The 25782-nt window shown below is 44.0% G+C and overlaps 1 protein-coding gene across 1 annotated transcript in view; it reads left to right on the top strand.

Annotated features, from left to right (window-relative positions):
* The window catches only part of LOC135240502 (potassium voltage-gated channel subfamily H member 7-like), a 59076-nt gene that overhangs the window by 24452 nt on the left and 8842 nt on the right, over positions 1 to 25782 (top strand). Inside the window, exons 4-10 of the mRNA XM_064310037.1 lie at positions 5292 to 5729; positions 7914 to 8125; positions 12356 to 12781; positions 17508 to 17907; positions 18683 to 18882; positions 20837 to 21089; positions 25194 to 25399. Of these exons, the coding sequence (XP_064166107.1) occupies positions 5292 to 5729; positions 7914 to 8125; positions 12356 to 12781; positions 17508 to 17907; positions 18683 to 18882; positions 20837 to 21089; positions 25194 to 25399 (2135 nt within the window). The remainder of the gene's footprint in view (positions 1 to 5291; positions 5730 to 7913; positions 8126 to 12355; positions 12782 to 17507; positions 17908 to 18682; positions 18883 to 20836; positions 21090 to 25193; positions 25400 to 25782) is intronic.

Here is a 25782-nt window from a genome sequence, read left to right as displayed (position 1 = left end):
GCTGAAACAGGAAAGGGCCTTCCCCAAACTGTTGCCACAAAGTTGGAAGCACAGAGTCATCTAGAATGTCTTTGCATTGAGATTTGCCACCTCTGGAACTGAGGAGCCAAACGAAACCATGACAAACAGCCCCAGACCTAGGGGCGTCCAGATACTTTTGGTCATATAGTGTACTTTTCTGTCTTTTGAGGGGGCGGGATTTGATTTCTTACAACAGTTAAGACTCCCCAAAAGCATGTCAAATCATTCTTTTCCACAAATGCATTTTCTGTTAATACAGTAAAAAATGTTATACCTTGATCCTCATAACACCTGCATACCCATGTGAATAACAGTATCCTGAATTATACTTGGAGGACGTTATTTTATACTTAAGCGCACTTGAATTGTAATTAAGGTTTAGATAATTACACTCCAGTACGCTGAATTGTGCTCCTTTTTTAACATAGATAGCTGCGGTTCCAAACCTGCTGTCGCTCTCCATCAGCGAGCTCCAGCAGCTGTGTGGCCCAGCAGTCTCCAGCGTCATTTGCGCACGGCACACACACCTGCCACCACCTGTTCCCTCAGAACACCAAGGGCCAGCGAGAAGCACTGTAGAGAGTCTGCTTTTAAATAAGTCATCCTATCAGCTCCTCTAGGCCTGCTTCATCCTAGTATGAAGTACCCAGAACTGAACCCAGCAAAACAAATAATAATAATAATTATTATTATTATCATTATTATTATTATTATTATTATTGTAAATATTTTAAATAAGTGTAAATATTTATTATTATTATTATTATTATTATTATTATTATTAATAATAAAAATATTTATTATTAGTATGATTATTATTATTATTAGTATTATTATTACTTATCTTCATTTGTTTACATTATCTATATAGGTGTCCTCACAAAACTCACGTTTTAGTTTTAAATATTGGCTGCAGCCTTCTCTATTTCTTGTATTTTAACATAAAGCTGGAAGTGATACTTCTTCCCTCAGTACTCCCCCTCCGTCAGTGCACCCCCTCGTGCTGCCGCTGTCTCCAGATTAATCTGGGTGTCCAGCGCTAAGCAGTTATACGGCACCCCTAACCCCCCCCCCTTCGAGGCAGAGGGACGTGAACGGGCCCCCTGGTTACCGAGCGGGGTCATCGTCCAGATCTCCTTAATTGGCCGGGGAGCCCTCAGCAGTTCTGCGCGCCCCTGAAATAGGCGTCCGCACGGCTTCATAGAAGACATCCTGCCAAACGAAATGGTTATTTCATAATTAGCTGCCACATGAATAAAATATTATGTCACGCTTATCTGTTAAGTGGTAGCTCTTCATAAGGCCGCTAGCTGAACGTGTGATTTATTGGCTGCATCTCTATTCACGTTTTATTCACTATTCACTGAGAAAAGAACAAATAAACTGATATTTATTGTTGTCATTTTTCACGCAAATTTTAAAAGGCTATAGTGTAGAATGAGTTCACTTGCTATTTCTGCTATTTATCATATTTTCCCTTCGATATCGTACAGTATGTTGCAGAAACCACATACTGTAAAGGGAGCAGTGATCATTTTTCACTTGCGTTGTTTGACCTGCGCAGAGCACGTTCTCTTCTCATCAGTATCATGGAAGCAGGAAGGAACCCACAGGAACTTAGCCGAGCAGAATGATCGGAGATGACTTTTACAAAGCGGGCGACGCAACCGCTGCGTTTCCAGACCGTGAAGATTTCTATTATTATACCGCATTTCGAGATTTCCCCCTACGCAGCATTCAGCGTGCTTTGTCATTTCCAGAAGCGTCCCTTGGTTTTCTTGGCTAATGTAGAGAACATCAGCAGCTGAGTGTGGTGCTTATTTACTCCTCTACTCCTCTTAGCTATGTGTCAGAAGGCGTGAGTGTCAGAGAAAAGGCTTTTCGGCCTCCTGTTTGAAGACGTGAGGCTCCAGTTTCTTCAGTTACTGAGCGCCCCAGAGCCGCCCAGGGAAAGAGCATCTCCATCACTCAGGGCAACGGGGTGCCACCACTGCCTGTGTGTGTGTGTGTGTGTGTGTGTGTGCATGTGTGTGAGTGTGCATGTGTGTGAGTGTGTGTGTGTGTGCGTGTGTGTGCGCGCGTGTGCATGTGTGTGAGTGTGTGTGCATGTATGCTTGTTCATGTATGCATGTCCAGCTGTGTTTTAGTGAAGTGTGCACGTGTGAGTATTAGTAAATGCGCACATATACTGTACATCTATGTCTTTGTGTGTGCCCGCATGTGCACGCTCCTCTCTACTGTTCTCCATGCTGCTTCTCAGAAGTGATTATTTCCCACTATAACAGAAGTCATGACTCACAGGGATAAAGAACGGTACATTTAGAAATGGAAGAATTAACATGTGGTCAAGCAGTAAGGAAATGGCTGACTAGTAGATTCATATCAGGAAATTAAACGGGTACAAGGAAATACATTTGCTGCCCTTTTGCCCGCCTGTTCTAAAACGTGCTTTCATACTTCAGGGGAAACGGGCAACTCAAATCTAATTATCATTCTATGCAAATATATCTGGTGGTATCATAGCAACAAGCAAAAATGTGCATGTAATGGAGTATAACCCCCTGATTTCAGTCTGCCTGCTCCACCACATTCATAATACACCACGTTCTGCGCCACCCATAACTGAGTATTAATGTAGGCTACTGCATTCTTAACGAGCATTGTGTAGGCTAGATACCCTGCAAAAGAAAAAAAAAAGAAAAAACAACAACCCCGAAGCATTTATCAAAGATCCAAGAATAATGCTCACTGGTAACCATAAATTGTTATCCAATTAAGGAATGCCCCATTGTTTCAGGATATTACCACATACTGTGAATGAGAGCGGGAACATTTATCCCATTAAAATCACGCCATTAGACACACGTCTTGAGAAATGAATCGCGCCAAAGCCGATTTAAGAGAAAACAGACAGGAGAAACATTGGATTTTGCATTAAGAGCCCCGACATTCATTATTTTTGCTTTTAAAAGAAGTGTCACGTCTATTAATTTCATGTCCGGAACTAAATTAAAGTCGTGGGAGTTTTTCCAAATCGCGGTCCCCTTGTGAACTATTCCGTCTAATTCCGCAATAATTTATATCAATGGCTTAATAGCCGCTGTAGGAAATTGCAAATGAATGTGCCGAGACTGGCTGACCCCTGATGGCACATAAAATTAGACACACTGCTTATTTCCCATGTTGTAAAATAGAGGAGTCATGAACTGAAGTATAAAGAGATTAACTCTCCGGTTTGCCATTCCGAAGACCTGCTCTACTTCCCTTGGCCGCGGAGTGTGTACAATAACACTGGCAGCGGGATTTCATGCTCCCATTCCAGCTGAATTCGTACAAGACAGAGGAACGAGTAATTGGGATAACAACGCTGTTAGCCCGCTGGTGCGTGTGACACCCTGCACGCGAGCGGAAGTTGAGCTTTCAGTTTTTTATGTATTTTTTGCCGTAAAATATGGGTATTTATTTAGTCAGTCTCAACTGGAAAGCAATGCAGTTGAGCCAGTAGAGGGGAGTTATTTAATTTAGTAACCACGTCAGAATATGATTAAATATACATCACAAAATTATGTTATTATGCACTTTGTGCTTTCTATAATTGAGCACAAAAGACTAAACATGATAGTATGAAATATGAAATTCTGTGTCATGAGTTCTAAGCAGAAATAGATTTGGCCTATTCCTGTGTGATATGTGGAATTGTCATGCTGTGTGTCGATTTACAGATTACATACCAGTAAGCAATTTCAGAGCCGGTCCATTTGTCTGCCCATGAACAGCCTACTAATGGACACCCATAGCACAAATCAAGCCAGCCATGGCAATTGTGTGGCAGTGGAATGATAGCATTGCTCCAGCAGAATTAATGAGTTAAAGGAGTTGTACATGTTAGCACTGTTGACACAAATTACACTGGTATGCTGACCATGAATGTTAGCTTTGATTCCGAATGAGCTAAGATAATTAGGGTTTATTAAGCTGTTTGTTGAATACTGGCGGGCGGTCAGTTATCTGATAAAATGTGCACGTTTAAGAAAAATGGTGATTCAGGTGTGCAAGAACAAGTACAGATATTCCTGCTACTAATTTGTTGTTGCTTTGCAATTCATCACCTGTCAAAATAATCGATTAACAGGCATCTTCATTGCTGTACTTCACACCTTTTTTTAATCAGATGGGTGTACTGTGTCAATGGAGCACTGTGACATTGGTGAATGCCGCAAGGTAATCGAGAAGGAAACTGAGGAGATACAGCGGTTGCGCTGAATGACAGCCTTGTGTTTCTACGTTCTGTCTCAGTTTCTCTTCTCTTCTGCATTAATGATCAATAAGGAGAGCCTTCAATCACTGTGGCATTGTCAGTACATACACTGACTGCACCCTCTCTCGTCTGCTGTTTGAGCGAAAGGAATGAAAGAAACATCACGGATGTTGCATGAGAGTAAATATAGCACGTCATTCAAGCTTAAATTACTTTGACATTGTCTGCATATAGTACAAGACATGTGAGCGATAATGACACGTGTTTTGTCATATCTATTTTATTTAAAAATGTTATATATTAATGTTTCTTGTAAATTACATTTTGATTTGGATAAATACTATTTAATATTATGCGATAGATTTCCAAGGGGGGAAATATTCAGTAACATGGCAATGCTTGCAGTTCAAACCTGCTAAATTAAAGTTGTTTCAAAATAACTGTCAGACATACAATATAATTGATACTAACATGACTACAAGGTACTGTATTAGGGGATCTCTAGGAGAACAAAAAAATCCCATTCAATTAAGACCAAAATACTGTATATATGAAGCTTTCACCTGTTCCAAATCTGATTATTACCTTTATGCTTTGGCCAAGGAGACTGTTGAAAACTGCTATTGAAAAGGCCAAATTCAGCTGCAAGGATTTAAGCACCCATTTAACCAGGAGCTGTACATTATGTTACGATCTCATGTCCAAAAGAATCCTGTTGAAATTTTCAGATAATGTTCTTGCTCATGCTTGGAAAATATATTGAATTTTGGGCCCTGATGCTTTTAGGAAGATTAAAGAACTTAACATGATTGTGTTTTGGTCATGAAAAGCCCCAAAGTAATGTGCAGTGTTGTGAGAGTCTCCATGTCTGCTTGAGGGAGGCATTGCCCTGGAGGAAGAACAGGGGATTTATTCGTTCGGTGCAGTCTAAAGCTGTCAATCAAACCCGCGCTATTTTTAAAAGCATATGGGCAGATGGATTGTTAATGGTCTTCCGTTCGTTCTCTCGCAGAGAAGGGGAGGTTCTTCCGATTCCGCCTGCCCCTCTTGAGCCTCCTGGGGGCCAGCAAGCGGTCCCTCCCCCAGGACGACCCGGACGCCGTCACGGTGGACTCCCCCAAACGGAGCGAGGACTCCTTCGCCGGGCGGAGCCACCGGTCCCCCGCCGGGGAGAGCCGCAGCCCCTCGGCCGCCGACGACACCCGGGCCCTCATCGGCTCCCGCCGCCCCCCGGCGCCCCCCGTCAGCGCGCCGGGGCCCCTGGACCACTCCTCGCCCAAACGCCGCTGGGGCCGGCCGCACCCGGAGCAGCGGGTGTCCTCCTCCTGCCTGGCCCCGGGCCCGGCCCGCGACGGGGTCTGCGGCATGCGCCGGGCGTCCTCCGTGCAGGACATCGAGGCCTTCAGCACCAACGCCAAGAGCGCCTTCAGAGACCGCCACGCAAGCGAAGGTAGGCCGGTCCGTCCTGAGAAAGAACCAATCAGAACCAACCAGGCTTTTAAAGAACCAATCAGATGAACAAATCGCATAGCGCAAACACGCCATCAGTAATACTGTTCAGTAATACTGTTATACTTAATACTTATAACGGTACAACAGTAATATTTATGTAACACAAGTAGCAGATGGCATATTGGTTATTAATTGTGTTTGAAGAAACTGTTGGTTTCAGTTGAGAAATACATACAGCTGGAATTTCATATTTCTTATTCCCCCGTCTTTTTTTTTTTTTTCCAACACACCGGTGCTACGTTTCAGACAATGGTCGCACTTTCAAAGGTAACAGTATGCTTCATGCACGTGCCTGCGACATGATATATCGGACTGCTTGGTGCATGTTTTCTGTGGAAGACGATGAGCACAAAGTCTCTTTCGAACGCACTTGGCATGTATGATCTGGAACATGGATGATTTATGAGGATGTTTTGTGGAGGTTCTCACGGTGTCACGGGCTTGTTACTGCTGACCGCTAGGCCACTGAGAGATGCTTCTGAACTGTGGCTTGTTCTCATTGTAAAGCATAAATAACCCCCCTGCTAGCCCGCATGAAGCAAGCCTTGCCTTGAATTTGTTTTTGAAAGTATGTCATTTTTGAATGCCGAATGCCCATTCTCCCTCCTTCAAAATAATTATGCAACCTGTCATGACTGATAAAAAATGTGTATTTATTTATTCATTTCTTGTTTCCATTTGAGTGCTTATTTTTCTAAACATGGCAGTATAACACAGGGAATAATCCATCTTTTTTGTTTAATGATTTAGTGTGCAGTCAATTTTATAACTCATGTCTTCAAAAAGCATGGCCAGAAATATTTTTTAAACTTCAAGCCACTCCCTTTAATGAATAGGTAAAAAACCCTTTATTCAAAAGTTGCAATATTAAAAATGAGTGGCTTATTTAGTCAGTCAGTCAGTCAGTCAGTCAGTCAGTCAGTCAGTCAGTCAGTCAGTCAGTCAGTCAGTCAGTCAGTCAGTCAGTCAGTCAGTCCGTCCGTCCGTCCGTCCGTCCGTTCGTTTTTATTTATTTAATTTTAATTTTGTATTGTTTGTAATTGTTGAGTCCAGTTTGCTATTTTTTTTACTTAATAAGCCCTTGCTCCACAGAGCTTCAGCTTCCTGCTATACTGCACTACCAGCTGCCTCACTGTTTCAAAGTTCCCATCTGTACTGCTGATGTGAGGACAAGCTTTGCGGTCTCCAGTTCTCAGCTAATTTATCGATGGAGCTTTATTACAGTGTTATTAGATTCAATGGAATAAAGTGATACTGAGTCGTGCATTTTGCAACACAAGAACATGTGTGGTTAGGATCGCCTAATTCAATGAGTGAACATTATTTTTTTATAACCCATGGATTTGTTTTCACCTTCATGTAGAAATATTAATGGTTTGTTGCTTGTTAACATTTCAAAATATTTCCTCTGAAGCAACAGCACCCCAAGACATCTCATGATAATACATAATAATAATAAAATAATAATTATAATATCCAAAGTGACTTACAATAAGTTCATATCGAAGGTTATTGGACAATTAAAAAGCCGACCCGATAAGGTACAATACTCATTATGTGACTGTTGTTCATAGCCATGAACATCAAATCCAGTCCACACAGTAAGTCCAGGCTAGGTCAGAAAGCTATGCCAAGTGAAGCTAGAATGAGGTCTGATTACAAGATATGATAGACCAACAACATCAAGAATAAAGATACAAGTGCAATATAACAGCTGGATGAATAGTGGATACAAGTGTAATATAAAAGTGCTAGAGGATCAGAATAGACACAGGTCGTGCAATGTGTGAAAAGAGGAATAAGGCTGTGGAATCATTGGCCATGTGTAACATAATTAGTGAAATATGTAAATACATTCAGTGCATTTTGTCCTTCTGGCATGTGTGAGCTGAGTTAGCCTTCAATAGGATTACTTCAATTGCCTGCTAGCTGGTTGGTACAGTATTGCCTTAGCTACCTTGTTACTGCCACTCATACTTGAATTGTATGGTGGTAAGTCAACAAAAAAGCACTGGTAGTGAGACATTGGTTAAGAAATCTCTCTTTACCATCCACAGGCAGTATTGCACCCCGGCACGCTAGCCATTCCGTTGTCGACATGGTTTCTGCTTTTGTCTTCAAGGCCCGTTCAACCATTTAAAGTCCAGCTTGCTGGGCTCCACCTCGGACTCCAACCTGAACAAGTACAGCACCATCAACAAGATCCCGCTGATCGCGCTCAACTTCTCCGAGACCAACGAGAAGAAGACCGCCTCGCCGCCCTCCTCGGAGAAGACCATCGTGGCGCCCAAGGTCAAGGACCGAGCGCACAACGTCACGGAGAAGGTCACGCAGGTCAGTCACCGCCGGAGCGGCACATTCAAGCGGGTTACACGTCGCATTCTCACGCAATACTGCTCCTTTCAGCGACTGCTTGATCCGTCACTCTGCGCTGATACGTTAAAATGGAACTCTTCTCTCAGTGAGTGTTGAGCCACTTGTGTGACATCGCTCTTTTTTTACTGCCATGCATAATCATTGCTGCCCTGTATTTTTAATTGAATAGTGAGTGCATCGGAGTAATGCCACACCCAAAACCAATTGAAGTTATTTTGTCGCATTTAATTGATTTAAATCATTTTGTTTAAATTATTCATTAGACACTCATTAAGGGTAACTTGGATATTTTGCATATTCTAGAATTTTGTCATTCTAAAAAAGCAATTCAGGTTAAGTAACTTGCTCGAGGTAGCGGCAGAACTAATCCCCTTCTGAACTCTTCTGAACCTTCTGATTGAAAGTCCAGTTTCCTAACTGCTCAGCTACACTGATTCCAGTGCAGAGGAAACAGTCCTGGGCCAGAAACCAACAGCCGGATCCGCTATTGGCTGGTCTTCTTGTCTGAAACAGGTGATGTCAGTAATAGGACAGATGGTATTCATTACAGACAGATGCCTTTTTCACCATTACAGGTGTTTCTGTTTTCAGATGGCCGTGGCCTTCTTTGAAACCGTTGCACTGCGGCTTCGATGCTTCGGGGTTTGGCCACTGTTACACGTACCACAATTTGGAGCTCGCAGCCAGCAAAACAAATTAGTTGGCAGTATTAGAACAGAGCCAAGTTCCCTAATGCATGTTTCTGTGTATTGAAGGACAGCTGGAAGTTTGTCTGGGTGGCACAGAAAGCGCATTATTGGATCAGACACAGGTTAAATCAATGTCTGCTGTGTTCCTGAGATTGATAATGCTATTCCTGTCTGCAGAATCATTATGTACATATACCACAAAAGTCCTTCAGACAGGATTTTCTTGCTGCAGAGGGAAGATTGTCCAGATCAAACCCTGAATTCGCTATAAAGCTTGTTTGAAGTTAAGAATTTCTTAACGAATGAATTCTTACATTGACATGTTGTTATGAAAACTTGTGCGATGTATTATGATGTGATAGTTCATAGGGCGGCAGTGTAGTATAACAGGAAAGGAAACGGTCTTGTAACCTAAAGATCGTAGGTTCGATTCCTGGGTAGGACACTGCCATTGTGCCCTTGAGCAAGGTACTTAACCTGCATTTATTCAGTATATATCCAGCTGTATAAATGGATACAATGTAAAATACTATATAAGTCGCTCTGGATAAGAGTGTCTGCTAAATGCCTGTAATGTAATATCAGAATTGTTCCTAAAAACAGGAGCACAGTATAGGAGATTCCAGTTTTTTTCCACACTCAGATTAGGAAGTATCCTCTTATTAATGTCAATGAGTGTACAGAATGTGTCGGAGGGCGAACCAGACTCTGCTCTATATCACAGTGGTAATGGCTGCTCTCCTTATTCCAGGTATGAACGAAAAAGTTTTTTATCCGAAAGGCAATGTTTGTTATTTTTCTATAACTTCCTGTTTTCAGTGTTTCTCCATTTTTCCCTGTTGTCTCTTACCTTCCTGTATGTGAGTGATTTCAGCGTGACTCTGAGAAGCATTGCCTCTCCTGCCTGCTAAGACATATAGAAAAATTCATAATTCATGCCTTCCATTGCAGAAAAATATGCTGAGGCAACACGAAAAAAATTCCCACTGCCTCCATCGTTTCCGATGTAGTATTTATACAGGAAAGGGCTCGCATCCACCGACTGTCAGTCCTTATTAAAAATTCCTGATGCCTTCATCGTTTATTTCCGGTGTGGTGTTTATGAAGGAAAGGGCCCCTGTCCACTGACCGCCAGTCCTCATTAAATCTAGATAAGAATTAAAAGCTTGCAGAGTGCTGAATTATAGCGTATCTCAGCTAAGCTTAATTAGTTAAAAATAGAGTCTGAATCATTTATTGACCCACACCAGTGATAATAAACATCCCAGAGAGAGGTGTAATTTTGCCTGCGGCCATAGGAAATCACCGTTGGGCAATGGGCAGTCGGTTGCTCAATACCCACAATGCTCACACTGAAAACACTTCAGCCTTAATTAGAGCAGTTGCATTGAAAACCAATGAAAGGAGTTATAGAGTTGCAGAACCACTTCCTGTCTGTTATGTGTATATTTCACATTTGAAATGAGCACATTGACAGTGCAAAGCGACGCTGTTTATTTCATAAGCTCGGAGGATGGTGCACTTTCGCAATAGTTTAACGGAACACGGGCCTGTTCTTGGGCAATATTCGTGCACTTATTTTTAGGCAGTGTTCTCGGCTAATATTTTTCCTCCTGTTGTACACCTGTCTTCTCGAGCGGCGCTAAAAACCCTAGATGCTATCTGCCAGTCTCTCCATCCACTTGAATCAGACTCTCCAGCCGGCTTGGAAATTGAATTTGCGGCCAGGACAGAAGCAGCTTATATCTGGTCTGTGAAATGCATTTCTTTTTCCCCTGGACCTGTGATAGCTGCTTTTCCATGCTGAGGTGATTTCCATGCTGTAGAGTAAACTGGGCGTGAAAATAATGCATTTCAGTATGCCCGGCCAGACTTGCAGAGTCACAAAACCAAACATGAGGTCTTGTGCAAATGTCTATCACACCCATTAAGGCTAAATAGACACATGAAACTTATATTGCCAAAGTAAACATGCAATATAATATAATAACTGATATTATTGGTGATCACAGAATATATAAAGTATAAGACATGAAGCATTAACTGACTTAACTCTGTCTTAATGTATTAAAAGTGTCCCAAATATTCAATAACAAAATTAGAGCTGACTCCTCCTGGGTATCTGCTGCTGTTTGGGCTTCTCGCAAGCTGGATCTGTCGGCTTCTGATGCTACGAGTGTTGCTCATGCAAATCCTTTTTATGCCATAGATATTGAGGAATATCATTTATATTTAGATTTCGCTGTTGGCTTGGTAACAGATTGGCTTTCTTAAAATAAGGTGCGCTGCTAGGATAGAATTTGCACTGCGTTTCAAAGTAATGATATGATGATATGTGCTATGGTGTGATAGAAAACTGCTACTTGCAGATCATCATTTAGGAGTAATGGCTGGATTCACTGAGTTTGTTTGCTATTAAAATCATTGTTATTATAAGTAGATACAGGTTTAACTGAAACTGTCTCTCCCCTTCATTGACTTAAGTGCCCAGATTACTGTTGGATAATAATAAAACATAAGTATTATATAAACGCAAGCTTTTTAGTAGACCTGTGTCATTTAGCTGCATATAAGCTAGCAGCCATAAAAAAGCCATGAGCTTTTTTATGTATTCATTGTTGCGGCTTGAGATTATTGAAAAGGTAATAGCTCATGGAGAGTATTTTAAAGATCACAGCAGTAAAAAAAAGCAAGATAAGGGAATGAAACCTTGAAATGCAGTAGAATGGGATAAGAAGCAGAGATGGGGTTCTTGGGTACAAATCCCGGCCTGGTTTCCTCCCACAGTCCAAAGACATGCAGGTGGGCTATTGGAGACTCTAAATATCCCATAGGTATGAGTGTGTGAGTGAGTGGTGAGTAAAAGGTGTGAGTGAATAATCTTAGGCCTCAAAAATAAATAAATAAATAAAAAAGCTCATATTATGTGCCCTGCGATAGATTGGCGGCCTGTCCAGGGTGTATTCCTGCCTCTCGCCCAATGCACGCTGGGATAGGCTCCAGCACCTCCCACAAACCCTGACTAGGATAAGCGGGTATAGATAATGGATGGATGATGCAATCTTTTATAACTGTCTTTCCTTCATTACAAGGATATATGTGTTTGTGCTGTGATTCATCCGTACTTAATTTACACTTTTTGGAACTAAAAGTATGCAAGGGATGGATGAATATACAATGTATGTGCTACAAAGGGAAACTTTCTACACAGACTGCGTTGAAAGTAACGCTAAATGTGTTGTCTTTAACTAATCTTGGAGTCATTAAAAAATGGCATGTTATGTGCTGCGTTTAACCTGCTTTTTGAGTGCATTCTTTAAGTTCTAAAACTGACGAATGATGAAAGTTAGCTAAACTGGCTGAAATTAAAAAAAAAGCTTTGTCCTTCTAGGAAACGGGGATGGTTTATTTTAAACGGCAGTCAGCTGATAACAAGGCGACGTGGTTCTTTTTTTTTTTTAAGGCTTCTCACGCTTCTCTCACGCTGTCATTACCGCAGGTGCTGTCCCTGGGAGCGGACGTCCTGCCCGAGTACAAGCTCCAGACTCCGGGCATCAACAGGTTCACCATCCTCCACTACAGCCCGTTCAAGGCGGTGTGGGACTGGCTGATCCTGCTGCTGGTCATCTACACCGCCATCCTGACGCCCTACTCGGCAGCCTTCCTCCTCAACGGCCGCGAGGAGCAGCGGCGGCACCGCTGCGGCTACTCCTGCAACCCGCTGGACATGGTGGACCTGGTGGTGGACATCATGTTCATCATCGACATCCTCATCAACTTCCGCACCACCTACGTCAACGTCAACGAGGAGGTGGTCAGCCACCCGGGCCGGATCGCCGTCCACTACTTCAAGGGCTGGTTCCTCATCGACATGGTCGCCGCCATCCCCTTCGACCTGCTCATTTTCGGCTCGGGGTCTGATGAAGTAAGCGGTCGTCGTCGACACGTTATTTTTAAATGTTTCTTACAGCGTAGAACTCGTCCTGTACGATGTTAAAATAGCCTTTAATCGCCTCTTGTTTTCATACTGGATTTTTTTTTTTTTAATTCAGTAAGCTTATAGCATTAGGCTACTTCCTATTGCAGTAATGCTTCCATCTCAGATCCGAAAGGCTTACAGCATTAAATCGCTTTTTTTTTTTTTTTGTTTCGTTTTTGTTTTTTCTGAATGGACATTGCTTTTGAATCTATTCACGTGGATTAATGGCTTACCAAATGGCAATCAATGGTGCTTTTAAATGAGGAATGCAATCATGTGTGAGTGAGTGTGTGTGCATGTGTGTATCTGTGTGTGTGTGTGTGTGTGCATGTGTGAGTGAGTGTGTGTGCATGTGTGTATGTGTGTGTGTGTGTGTGTGTGTGTGTGTGTGTGTGTGTGTGTGTGTGTGTTTGTGTGTGTGTGTGTGTTTGTGTGTGTGTTTGTGTGTGTGTGTGTGTGTGTGTGTGTGTGTGTGTGTGTGTGTGTGTGTGTGAGTGAGTGTGTGTGCATGTGTGTATGTGTGTGTGTGTGCGTGTGTGTGTTTGTGAATGTGTGTGTGTCCGTGTGTGTGTGTGTGTGAGAGTGACTGTGTGTGAGTGAGTGTGTGTGTGTGTGTGTGTGTGTGTGTGTGTGTGTGTGTGTGTGTGTGTGTGTGTGTGTTTGTACATGTGAGTGGAGGGCTGGTTGGCATGTCTCTTTGCTTGGTTGTTGGTACTGAGATGTACCTCCAGGGGCAGGTGCTGCATCAGCAGTCTGTGGTATTCTGTTGCACCGTAAAGAGTCAGAGAGTCAATGCTAATCTCAAATTCACCTTTTCTTCTCTTACCAAGTGAGAATGGTACTCGAATAAAACCTTATGGAACAGCAGCTAGTCCGATGCTTGTACACTACATCTGGGTGGCATAATAAGCTCTGCGGTGAAGAGCTGAAACTGTTAGCCGTAACATAAACCGCAGTTTGCAGTGACACAAATTGGCTCCAGTGAAGAGGATGACTGGCAGGAACACAAGCAGGTTTCATTCCCTTTCCAGTTAATCTTGCTTAACAATAGGCAAACCATTATAAAAGCGCATCTTGAACATCTCCTGCGGGACGTATAGCGGCCGTACAAATCGTTTTCTTGTGACAAATTGCTCTGTTGCTTGAGAGCTTTGGCTTGTCACTGTCAGAGGGTAACCGGTGGAGATTCGTATCAGTTTACTTTATTGATCAGCCATCTTAAGGCAGCGGGGCCTATTTACCACGGCCAGCGGGAGGGAATTTGTTTATATCTCTGACCTTTCGAAGCTCAGCTGGGGTCCCCCGTCACGCGTGCGGTGCGTAGTATTCCCAAGCCGCGTGAATACCGCATTAAAAAGGATCCCTCTGACTCGGCTCAAAGACTCTCCTCTCTCTGCGCGCTGCCGGGTCTGAAGAGCGGCCTCCTCTGTGGGCACGCTAAGTCAGACCTTTAAGCGTGACGTTAATAGGCCGTCGACACTCCTCCTGACAGCTCTTGGACACGTTGGCGTGGTTACGGAGCTGACACTCGGATTGGGCCCTAATAAGAACGAACCGGTGGGAACCAGGAGGGGGGGGGGGTTGTCGGTGATTGTGGACCGGGAACCAGCGGAAGAACAGACGGTTGTGGCCCTAAACGACCGCATAGAGCGTTTAAGCCAGCAGCCGGCTCTGCATGGTTAAGTTAGAAACCCGCCCAAACAAGGAAATGACGGAGGAGGTGTTGACACGCGATGCAGTCTACACTGATCGACCGGCGCGCATATCAATAACGGAATGACAATGTTCTTATTAACCTTCTCAAGTCAGCACAGTGGCACATCACCCATGGCTCAATCATCCTTTTGCCGGTAGATTTATTTTTAGATGAGCTGTTCGGACGAGCAGAGGTGAGAGGGTCAGTGTGTGAAGGGGTAACTACTACAGCGGTAGACCAGATGGCCGCCACAGAGAGAAGCCGGCGGTCTGCTGCGTTTTAATGCGAGTCGTGCTGAACCCAAGGGCAGATGTTCGCTTCTGAAAACCGAGGTCCCCAGTAAGTCCCGGTGAGTGTATTGCGGACCATTCAAATAAATACATGAACACACCAGCGGCTTACGTAATGATTCCAATCAAATATTAATAAACACCAATAAGTCCCTTGTTTTGCTATGCGCGGCAGTTCCCATTCATAATAAATGAAAAATAATGTCGCCAGAATCACGCGTGGCATAAAATGCATTAGCTAGTCACGGCCGGCACAGCGCGTTCCCGAAGAAGGAGAGAGGAGGTTCCGCCAGGGTTAGTTTGGACAGCGTTCCAGACCGGTATGTTCCATCTGCTACTGTAATAATGATAATCTCGTAACCTCACAATCGTAGGGCAATTATACTGGCTTTGCTGACGACGGAACATCCACAACAGCACAGTGGATATCTATCTGGCAGCATGACATGATGACGCTAAGGAAGCGATTCCATCCATCACAACAGGGAAGATATATAACCTGCCCGGGCGCATTTGTTTGTTTATCCTGGCGACAGGGTTATGACCTTGGCACCTCTGAGTCGGGTCCCCGGTCTTTCCGAAGCGGTTTTCTAACCTGCGTGACTGCGTCAGCATACGGGCAGCCGAGCCTTCCCGGGATCGTGTGTGTTTTGATGACAGCCAATAGAAAAACAGCGTGCGTCTTCTTCTTTGGGCGTTTATCCACACAACAAATCAGTGCCTCAAAAGAAAGTTGGACACGCTCAGAAATAGCCCTCAAAGACTTTAATATTTGACGCCACCAAACAAGTTCCACAAATAGCTTGACGTTTCAGCGAGAGCTTTTTTTTTTCGAGAGCCCTCGGGAGAGGCGCCGCTCAAAATGTGGGGCCGTTCGTGGCGTTTGGTTAACGACTTAAAAATATATAGAATGTGTCAAAGGAGAAGGCTATTTCAGAACACGTCCAAATTTCTTTTTAACGTCTCACCATGCAGAGATCTTGAGTGCTTGAATGTCCCACCCGTGGCAACAGCCAGTTTGTTTAGTGGAAGGGATACGCAATCCACCTCGTACATTACATTACAATACAGGTATTTGACAGACACTTTTATCCAGAGGGACTTACATAACTATTACATAGCATTTATATTGCATCGATTTATACAGCGAGATATATACTGAAGCAATGCAGGTTAAGTACCTTGCTTGGCAGTGTCTTACTCAGGAATCGAACCTCTGACCTTTAGGTTAGGGTTATGTGACTCTTATCCTAATGACAATGGGATGTTTGCAGGGAATATAGGAAAATTCTTTATTAGGAATAACCCCTTGAGATGTACCATCTCGTTTAGCAACACGTATAACAATATGTAAAGCATTAAAAGTCATATTTTAGTCAGATTCAAATAAGTGCTGTTATATGTCGCTACCTTATTTTATGTAACTCTCAGATTGATTTAAACCTATTTGCGCTGCATATTGGAATCTCGTTTTCAGTACAACATCATCATCCCAAAGCAGCGTGAACACATGCTAACCCTGCACTTTTGCCTGCCCGTACAGAGCCCCGGCCCCATTTTCCTACGAAATTTAATCATTGTCAGTTCCTCATCCGCTAACGAAAATTTATGCTCCAAAAATAACCGCGCACAGTCGCAAACTCAAATTCCCGGGGACTGGTGATTGTCAGGGTAATGCGTTTTCCCCGCATGAAGGTGTCGGTGGACCTTTTCCTGATGAGATGTGAACCGAATGGTAAGCTCTGGGCCTCGCCAGTTGATGCGGTTACGCTCCGTGTCTTTTTATTAAATGAGGATTTATGCTCGGGCTGGCTGTTTTATGACCTGGCGCTGTGTTTAATCGAGCAACATTCTCGGGATTAAGACTGCATTAAACTATGGAGAAGACTTGACTAAAATGAAAATGGCTGATCCAGCCAGAAAGGAGACATTTGGATTACTGGCAGGAGTATCTAATGGATATTTTGCTACAATTGTGTTATTGAAGGTATAGTCCAGCCGTCTTCATATATTTCTGTATTACTGTCACATCTCTTAAATAAAATTTCAAATTACCATTACAGTGTGGTTTATATGACTCCAAATAGTGCTCAATGTGCATCCCGGTACTATGTAATTTAAAGTTTACTTTCTGTTCAGACCAGAGTACTGACTGGCCAAAGGCATTTTGATTAAATACTAGAGAGAGGACAACAAGTACAACCATGAAGAAACAAATAACATTCCATCTTTATAGACATACAGATAATAATAACTCCAGACAAGTGTACCTTCAGACACATCACAAGTTTTCACAGACAAACACCTTCAGCAGATTTCCAGCCTGAGCTGAAATCTCAAAGTGTACGTGAAAAACCAGAGGTATTACTTGGACACCATTAAACCAAACCGCAAGACAATATAAAACCTTTATACTCAAACTCTACTCAGAGGAACTGTATTTTATTTCTTTCAGGAATTGCTGTAGGCTATCTCATTCTAACACATTCCACAATTTCACAAAAATAGTTCAATGCTTTTTTTGGCCTTTTTCTGAACACTGTATTTTTTAGATTCTGTTCACCCAGGAGTCGTTCAATGTCCAGTCGATGATTACATGAAATAAAAATGCCTGATTTACAGTGTTGAATGGAATGCACAAATCTATGGTAGTTAATTGGATATCTCCGTTTCTCTGTGTCCCCAGACCACCACTCTGATTGGGCTGTTGAAAACGGCCAGGCTCCTGCGATTGGTCCGCGTCGCTCGGAAACTGGACCGCTACTCGGAGTACGGTGCCGCGGTGCTCATGCTGCTGATGTGCATCTTCGCGCTGATCGCCCACTGGCTGGCCTGCATCTGGTACGCCATCGGCAACGTGGAGAGGCCCTTCCTGGAGCACAAGATCGGCTGGCTGGACAACCTGGGCCTGTCCATCGGCAAACGGTACAACCTCAGCGACCCGGACTCCGGACCCTCCATCAAGGACAAGTACGTCACCGCCCTCTACTTCACCTTCAGCAGCCTGACCAGCGTGGGCTTCGGCAACGTCTCGCCCAACACCAACTCCGAGAAGATCTTCTCCATCTGCGTCATGCTCATCGGCTGTAAGTCCTTCTCCAGGCCATTATTTCTCCCGCACTATTTCCTTTCTCTTAGGTGCTGACAAACCTACAAGCTCACTCAAAACAATGTTCATCATGCACCACAGCTATATGGAATGTGTCAGTATATGGGATTGCCTATAAACATGTATTCTTTGCACACCAAGGTGAAAGAGCAGGGTTCCAACTGTCTACCACTGACTAAATTGAAATTTATTAGCAGTGCCACAACACTAGTAAGACAGAGGGAGTTGCTAAAAGTTTATCGGAAGCACTATCAAAGCACAACAGGTATAGTAAGGTGCAAGATGAGTGCAGTTTATTTCATTGTAGTCAAACACCTCACGCTTCAGTCCCTTTTTTGAACAAAATCCTTTTTTTAACCAGGGAAGGTCCATTGAGAACATGTTTCTCTTTCACAAGGACACTCTGGGAGAAAGGCCGGAGATAACAGTCACAAGTGGGGAGTCAGAGAGAGAGAGAACAAGGGTAATTGCCCCAGGAGCAATTGGTTGGGCTAAGGGTCTTGCTCAAGGGCTCAACGGCATAGTTTTTTTTGTAGAGACCCAAATTCATATCTCCAGATACAAGTCAGCATCCGTACATGCCCACCAGGGGTTTGAACTAGCAACTCCACATGTGGCAGTCTATCACTCTGCTGCCGCCCCTTCGTAGTCTTGAGTACAATTCTTAATAGGGCCCGCGCTGATGGGCCGATAGACATGGTTGGCTTGTTGAGGTTTCACGCGCGGCCCCCGTCCCCTCCCCTGTGACGCAGCCCTCATGTACGCCAGCATCTTCGGGAACGTGTCGGCCATCATCCAGCGGCTGTACTCGGGCACGGCGCGCTACCACATGCAGATGCTGCGGGTCAAGGAGTTCATCCGCTTCCACCAGATCCCCAACCCGCTGCGCCAGCGCCTGGAGGAGTACTTCCAGCACTCCTGGACCTACACCAACGGCATCGACATGAACACGGTACGAGCGCCGCGTGGCTCCCGTCTGCCCCTCGGCCAAAAGGCCCGTAGAACAGAACCCGATGTTATTCCAGTCCAGCATACTTACCAGAGTATTCCCAACTTATGCATTCCCTGTATTTGCTGACCTTGTTTACTAATCATACTGTTATTGCACAGTACACATTCATACAGTATGTGAAATGACCTAACTATATATCTTTTCCTTGTTATTGTAAATGCAGTAAATACGTGCATGTCACTTGCTTGCTTGGCCAGGCTCGTTTTGTGGTTGTAATCAATGTACTTATGTAGCACTTGTCTTTTTTCTTGTCTGCTTCATACCGAACGGAATGGCCTCACCACTGTGGTAAGAGCAGGAGGTACTGGCGTACAGGCAAACCGATTAACACAGATCCCTGCCGGAGGGATTGTCCGTACACTGTCTCTGTGCTGATAAGAATAGCCCGTTTTTTACGCGTAGGTAACAGGCAGGCACTTAGGTAACAGGTGAAGCGGACTCCAACAGACCATTTTCTTATCACAATTCACAAAAGAGCCCTGTTTACATGCTTGTAAGAGGGCGGAGCTAAACACTGGTGGGTTGACCAGATTCTGATTGCATTTTAAAATGATTATTAGATATACGGCACTATCTTGTATGGATGTACTTCAGCTTATTGACTGATGTCTTTGTTTGGAGTAAGAATAAGTCCTGAAGACACTGGCGATATGAAGACTCATCTGGAGAAGGGGGAAAGCATATAAATGAGCAGCGAAAAATGCTCCTCTTGCCCCTTAGCCTTGTAATCTTACATCAGCCGACTGTTTTTGTGATAATAAAGTGGTCAGTGCGCTGGTGGGGGGGGGGCATGTAATATATCCAAGTGAGGGATGAGCGTTTCGGTACGTTGAACAGCCGCCTTCCCGCAGCACCGCCGGGGACGAGGTCACGGTCGGCACGGCGCCCCTCTCTCGTGCCGTGCTTCTCCCGCCTCTCTATTACGGAATACGACTGGTGGAGGAAATCCGCCAGCGAACGGAATCCCCCCGCCGCCGCTCGGCGGTTCATTTGGTTGTTCCTCGCCGCGGGTCCGAGCGCGTCTGTCAGCAATCAGCCGCCCGATTCGTGCCGTCGGCCGTCCGCGCGCGTCACGGGCTCGCCCGCGTGCGCCGGCGCGGGTTGGCTTCGGCGTGAAAGGCGCGTTCACGCACACGTGACGCTGTCGCCTTCGTATCACGTAAGGCTCAGAGTGAACCTCCCCAGCCGGAATGTTCTAGTCATTCCAAGCTGACACTTCTGGACGTTAGCCAGAAGCTGCCATGCATGTCCTTTCACAATATTCTCCTCTGTAATTCGTTCCTAAGCAGTGTCTGTTGTGCGTGTGCATGCGTATTGTGAAACTAAACCTGCTTCATCCAAACACTGCAAACGGTGAAAGGCCTGCTTCACTTTGAGAAGAGACAGGGTTTCACTTTGTTTTAAAATAAGTTTCTTTTTTCAGTAAATAATAAATTCAATTGCAATATTTCTGTTTTGTTGCAAGCATGCATAGAATTTCAGTGCCCGTATAAGTGTTTGCATTAAACTAATAATTCAGAGAAACATTTTGGTATTCAGTTGACTGCAAATATTATTAAAAAGCAAAGACTCAGGATCTATTTGTTGTACAGTACGTGCTTTTAACACACTTAGACTTAAGTTATCTATCAGAGATTTATCTATATATTTTAAGTATCTGATAAGTTAGAAAATATACCTTACTGCATTCTACTACCATTCACATTCACAGACTGTATTGTCTGCACAAAAACACACATATATCTGAAGTGGAAACAGGTACTGTAAACTAATGTAAACACTAATGCAATCAGTCATCCTGAACAAACACAGTTTATGGGATTATGTGGCGGTTAATAAGTCTTTGAATCCGTTGATCCCCTTTTTGCTTGCGCTGTGGCCGGTATGCACACAGGTCTTAAAGGGCTTCCCAGAGTGCCTGCAGGCAGACATCTGCCTCCACCTGAACCAGAACCTGCTGGAGAACTGCAAGGCCTTCCAAGGCGCGACCAAGGGCTGCCTGCGCGCCCTGGCCGTCCGCTTCAAGACCACCCATGCCCCGCCCGGCGACACGCTGGTGCACGGCGGGGACGTCCTCACCGCCCTCTACTTCCTGTCCCGAGGCTCCATCGAGATCCTGAAGGACGACATCGTGGTGGCCATTTTGGGTGAGCTCACAAGCTGCTAAGTCTTCGCGGCATAGAAATTCTAATGAGCGATAATGTCTATGGTTACCTGTTTATGTGAATTCAACGTGTTTTACCTTTATTCAGGTCAGGTCAGTCAACTGAGATCTCATTTCACCTTTGCCCTGATGGCATGGGCATCAATTTTGGTAGAAAATGCAAGGAACTGTGTAGCCTATCTGATATAAGTGATGATTAGGTGGCCATAATGTAGAAATAATAACAAAATGATAATGTTAAGAGCCAGATTTTATAGTAATTTGACAGGGAATCACCAGGGCTTTTAAAAGCCCATAGGCTTTTAAAAAGTGACCTGAGATCTTTAATCGCTATCAAATCTTAGTTTAACCTCTCAGCTGGAAGATGGAACTGTCTACAGCACAGTGTCCATCAATGTGCTAGGACATTGGATTTCCATTCTATTATTTTAACTTGCTTCAGTTTAACCAGATAAGAGCATGGAGTGGTTGATGGCTGATGACTGATGGCTTTTGTATTAGACCTATAACAACAATAGAGGTTGTAATAATTACCATATTAACTGTAATAATTAAACATTACATTTGTTTAGCAGACACTCCAGAGTGACTTCGTTTGTTAGGGTGTCATCAGTCTCATTGCACTAGCGGCTCCCCTGGTAAACTGAACCTACAGTCTGCGTGCCCCAGCTGCATGACTGAAATTATCCCAGGAAGGAGGCTGGGGAATTACCTTTCTCAGAAATAGAGGAATATGGTGCTTGCTAATATACAAGCGATGGCCATCGATTCCAGAAGAGGGACACAGTGACTTCCTCACTGAAAAGCTCGGTCATTATTTTTAACAATGACTTGGTGAAGGCTCTTTGAGGGAACTTAAACAGAGAACTTCCTTCTCTCAGGACCAAAACTGATTAATCTTTATACAAAAAATACAGTGATAAAATGCTAGCGCACGAGCACGGCTACAGACTCTTTATCCTGCTGCTTTTGAAAGCGTGCAGCGTCTGTATTTATAACCAGCGACGATATCTGCATTATTGAAGTCTTATTTTCCTTGGGGAGAAGAATCTCCTTTCAAAAATGCGCTCCTGTCGTCTGGTTAATTGTAACACAGCCATATTCCCCAAATGCCAGCTTACATTTCTTCCGCGATGACTGCATGTACTTCCTGTCCTAAAGATACAGGACGCGGTGATATCTTCTGGCCCTGCTCATTATCCCTACAGAGGTCTGATGGAATGGCGAGATTTGACATTTCTATTCATCGAGTTCTCGGCAAAAGGTTTGGCATCTTAAAGGAACAGTGTCTCTATGATTTTTTTTTTAGTAAAGAGTAAAAGAGATGGAAAAGAAAGCAGGGCAGGACTTTTGTACTGACTCTTATATACAGGGCCCTCAAAAATTATTCACACCTATAATAAGGATCAACTAAGAATACTAAAATAAACAATTGCTCAGCTATATTTCAATTCCCTTACATGTGGAAAATAGTGTTAATAGTGACTCAGTGGAATTGACCAATATAACAGTTCATTTAACCAAAATGTGTTTCCCAAACTACCCACACATACGGACTGAAGCAGTATTCATATAATAGTATTTTCCCCCATTTCATTGACCGTCCGATACAGCTCATGGTTTACTTTGTACCGCCTTCTTGGCTCATCTTTTTCAAGCACGTGCATAATTTTGTACGCTGTGTAATACATATCGTATGCAGTTAGTTTCGTATTAGGCCCCTGATTCCAACATCGATGTGTGAAAGAAGCAAATGGTCCCTGCTTTGTGCTGTACAGCCAGATCCTGTGTGTAATAAGGGGAACTACTTTCCGCAGAACAGGTGCAGTAGGGTAAGCCTCATTTTAAGGTCCCATATTTCCGCAATATGAATGGTCTTCGCAAAGCCATTGACTGAATTAGGGCAGAGGTCCTAGTTTCAGTTAGGAAGTGCAACTTTGAACGTCACAGCAAAGGAATTAGGCAACAGGACTGCTAACCTGCTTTTTCATAACCCTAAAAAACCCTAAAAAAACATCTCAGGATAATAATAAAAAATAAAATCAGAGGGTGCTATGTTGAAACAGCACTATGAAAAGACTTGAAAGTGTGTGAGTTTACGTGTGAGAGTGAGCGTGTTTACTGCATGGCGTGTGTGTGTGTGTGTGTGTGCTCATGTGTATGTTTTAACACTGCAGGGACATGTACTGGGGAAACCTAAAGCACTAAAAGAGCTGTGGGCCATTTGCTTGTGGCATCTAAAGCAGGCCTTTAGCCCTGGGTGCTCTCTCTCTCTCACACACACAAATAAACACACACACATGCACACACACACACACACACACACACCAGGCCTGTAGCCCTGGGTGCTCTCTCTCACACACACACACACACAATCACCAGGCCTGTAGCCCTGGGTGCTCTCTCTCACACACACACACACATGCACACACACGCACACGCACACCAGGCCTGTAGCCCTGGGTGCTCTCTCCCACACACACACACACGCACACCAGGCCTGTAGCCCTGGGTGCTCTCTCTCTCACACACACACACACACACACACTCCAGGCCCGTGCGCGTATTTGCATGCTCCGTGCTGTGCTGTGTTCCTAAAGCGCGGGGGAAGCAGGCGAGAGACAGAGCCTTGCGGTGGCTCCATATAGGTCATCCTCTACTGCACAGCACCCTAACCTTTCACTTCTCCTTCAAATGGAAATGCCAGGCAGGGGATGACATTTAGATTGACCTAGCCCCACTGAATGTCCCCCTTTTAAGTCTCCTCTTTAAGGTGGGCCAGGTCCCCATAGGTCTATAGACTTAAAGGCCAGAGGCTTTTATTCTGGAAAATGTTTTTTTTTCTTTCTATAAGCTTAATATTTAAAAGTGCAACATGACATCATTTATAATTTACTCCCAATGAATGTAGTCATTCCCTTTGAAGCGAACTGAGTAAAGCGCATGGCTCTCTATTGGATGTGTTTCTTCACATAAAATAATGTTTTGTTAGCGGATGCAGTTTCTCTGCGGTAAATAGTGTATCAAACAGGTCGAGGACAACGCCAGTAAGGTCACTGCTAATTATCAATATGCGTGGTAATAGCTGGCACACTAGACACTCATCCACAACTAGTATCTCACAACATAAAGCTGAATGTTACTCAGTTGAAATGACCTACCTCCGTTCACACTCGCAGCAATCTGGTGGGATGACAATAGTAACAAAGGGAATGCGTTCTGTTGACAGCTCTATCTGTGAATCAGATCTTCGCTAATGACACGGGGTGAGGTGTGTGACGTGTGGGTCCTGTGTGAAGTGCATGCCAGGTGTTAACAGACAGCGCTGGTCTCAGGCATTTTTCCACCGCTCACTTTGTTCAGCTCCGTGGAAAAGCTGATTCCGAAGGAGAGAAATGGGGGGGGGGGGGCAGGTTTCACTAGTGAGATTACAGGTTCCATGCTTCTTTAAAAAATATATGATGGACAACCTACTGATAAAAATAGGAAAGCCAAATGACTGATTAAAGGTTTATGATTGAAATGGTTTTGCTTCTTTTTTTTTTTTTTTGTCTGATTAGTTGAGTCAGCTATACTTTAGACTGAGAGTGATCAGTGGATTGTTTACACTTTATGATTCACAAAGATAAATGCTTCTAACAACCTAAGCAAAGGTGTTACTCTGTAACTATTTATGTTCCTGGTGAAAATTGTCCTCCATCTTATTCAAGAAAGACTTCTATCACCCCTAACTGACCGGGCACAAACAGGAGCCCTGCTAGATTTGTGTTTTTGTGGTTTGTTGTGTTTAATACTTTCTCTGGTTCTCAGTGTGGAGACGCTGAAGACTAGCAGACCTGTAATATAAACAGAGAGAACTAAAACAAAACGTTTCTTTGTATGCTCACGGGGAGAAACGGTGCGAATAATGCTCGCCGACAGCCGTACCGCTGTTGATAATGTGGAGAGGAAAAATATTAGCTTCCCGTTATAAATTATCCTCACAGGAAGCGGTGGTGATAAAGCTCTTAAGGAAAAGCACATCAGCGGTGACGGCTCCCACTGGGAGAACCGCACTGTTCCTAGCTGCCCTTTTTTTCTCTTCCAGGGAAAAACGACATCTTCGGAGAAATGATCCACCTCTACGCGAAGCCGGGGAAGTCGAAAGCCGACGTCAGAGCGCTGAGCTACTGCGACCTGCACACCATCCAGAGGGAGGAGCTCCTGGAAGTGCTGGACATGTACCCCGAGTTCGCCGACTACTTCCTCACCAACCTGGAGCTGACGTTCAACCTGAGGGACGAGGAAGCAAAGGTGCGATTTCAGCACGTCTGATAGGGACGAGGGGCTCTTATCCCAGATTAACGGCTTCAGGTTTATGAGGCTGTGGGTCAGTGAGTCATTCCAAAAAACAGCAAACAAATGATGAAACAATTGCACATTCTCAAAACAAAAGATGTGCAGCCTAAATGCCTCAGCCAACAAACTATACTTTAACATGGACTGTAGTGACTAACTGTATTTAGATGATTCCCTTCCATGTATTTCCTATGTGCATGTATGGCCATCTGTCAGCTCGTAGAATGTGCAGCATGCAGTAGACGGGCAATAATCCAGCGCATTTGCTATAGATGTACTGCCCTGCCCTGGACGCTGTAATCCTGAAATGCAGATACTATTATTATGCGGTATTTAAT

This window comes from Anguilla rostrata, chromosome 15 (assembly GCF_018555375.3).
Source record: "Anguilla rostrata isolate EN2019 chromosome 15, ASM1855537v3, whole genome shotgun sequence".
In the NCBI taxonomy this organism is placed as follows: Eukaryota; Metazoa; Chordata; class Actinopteri; order Anguilliformes; family Anguillidae; genus Anguilla; species Anguilla rostrata.
The sequence above is the reverse complement of the archived record's forward strand: the minus strand, read 5'-3'. Positions and strand labels throughout refer to the sequence as shown.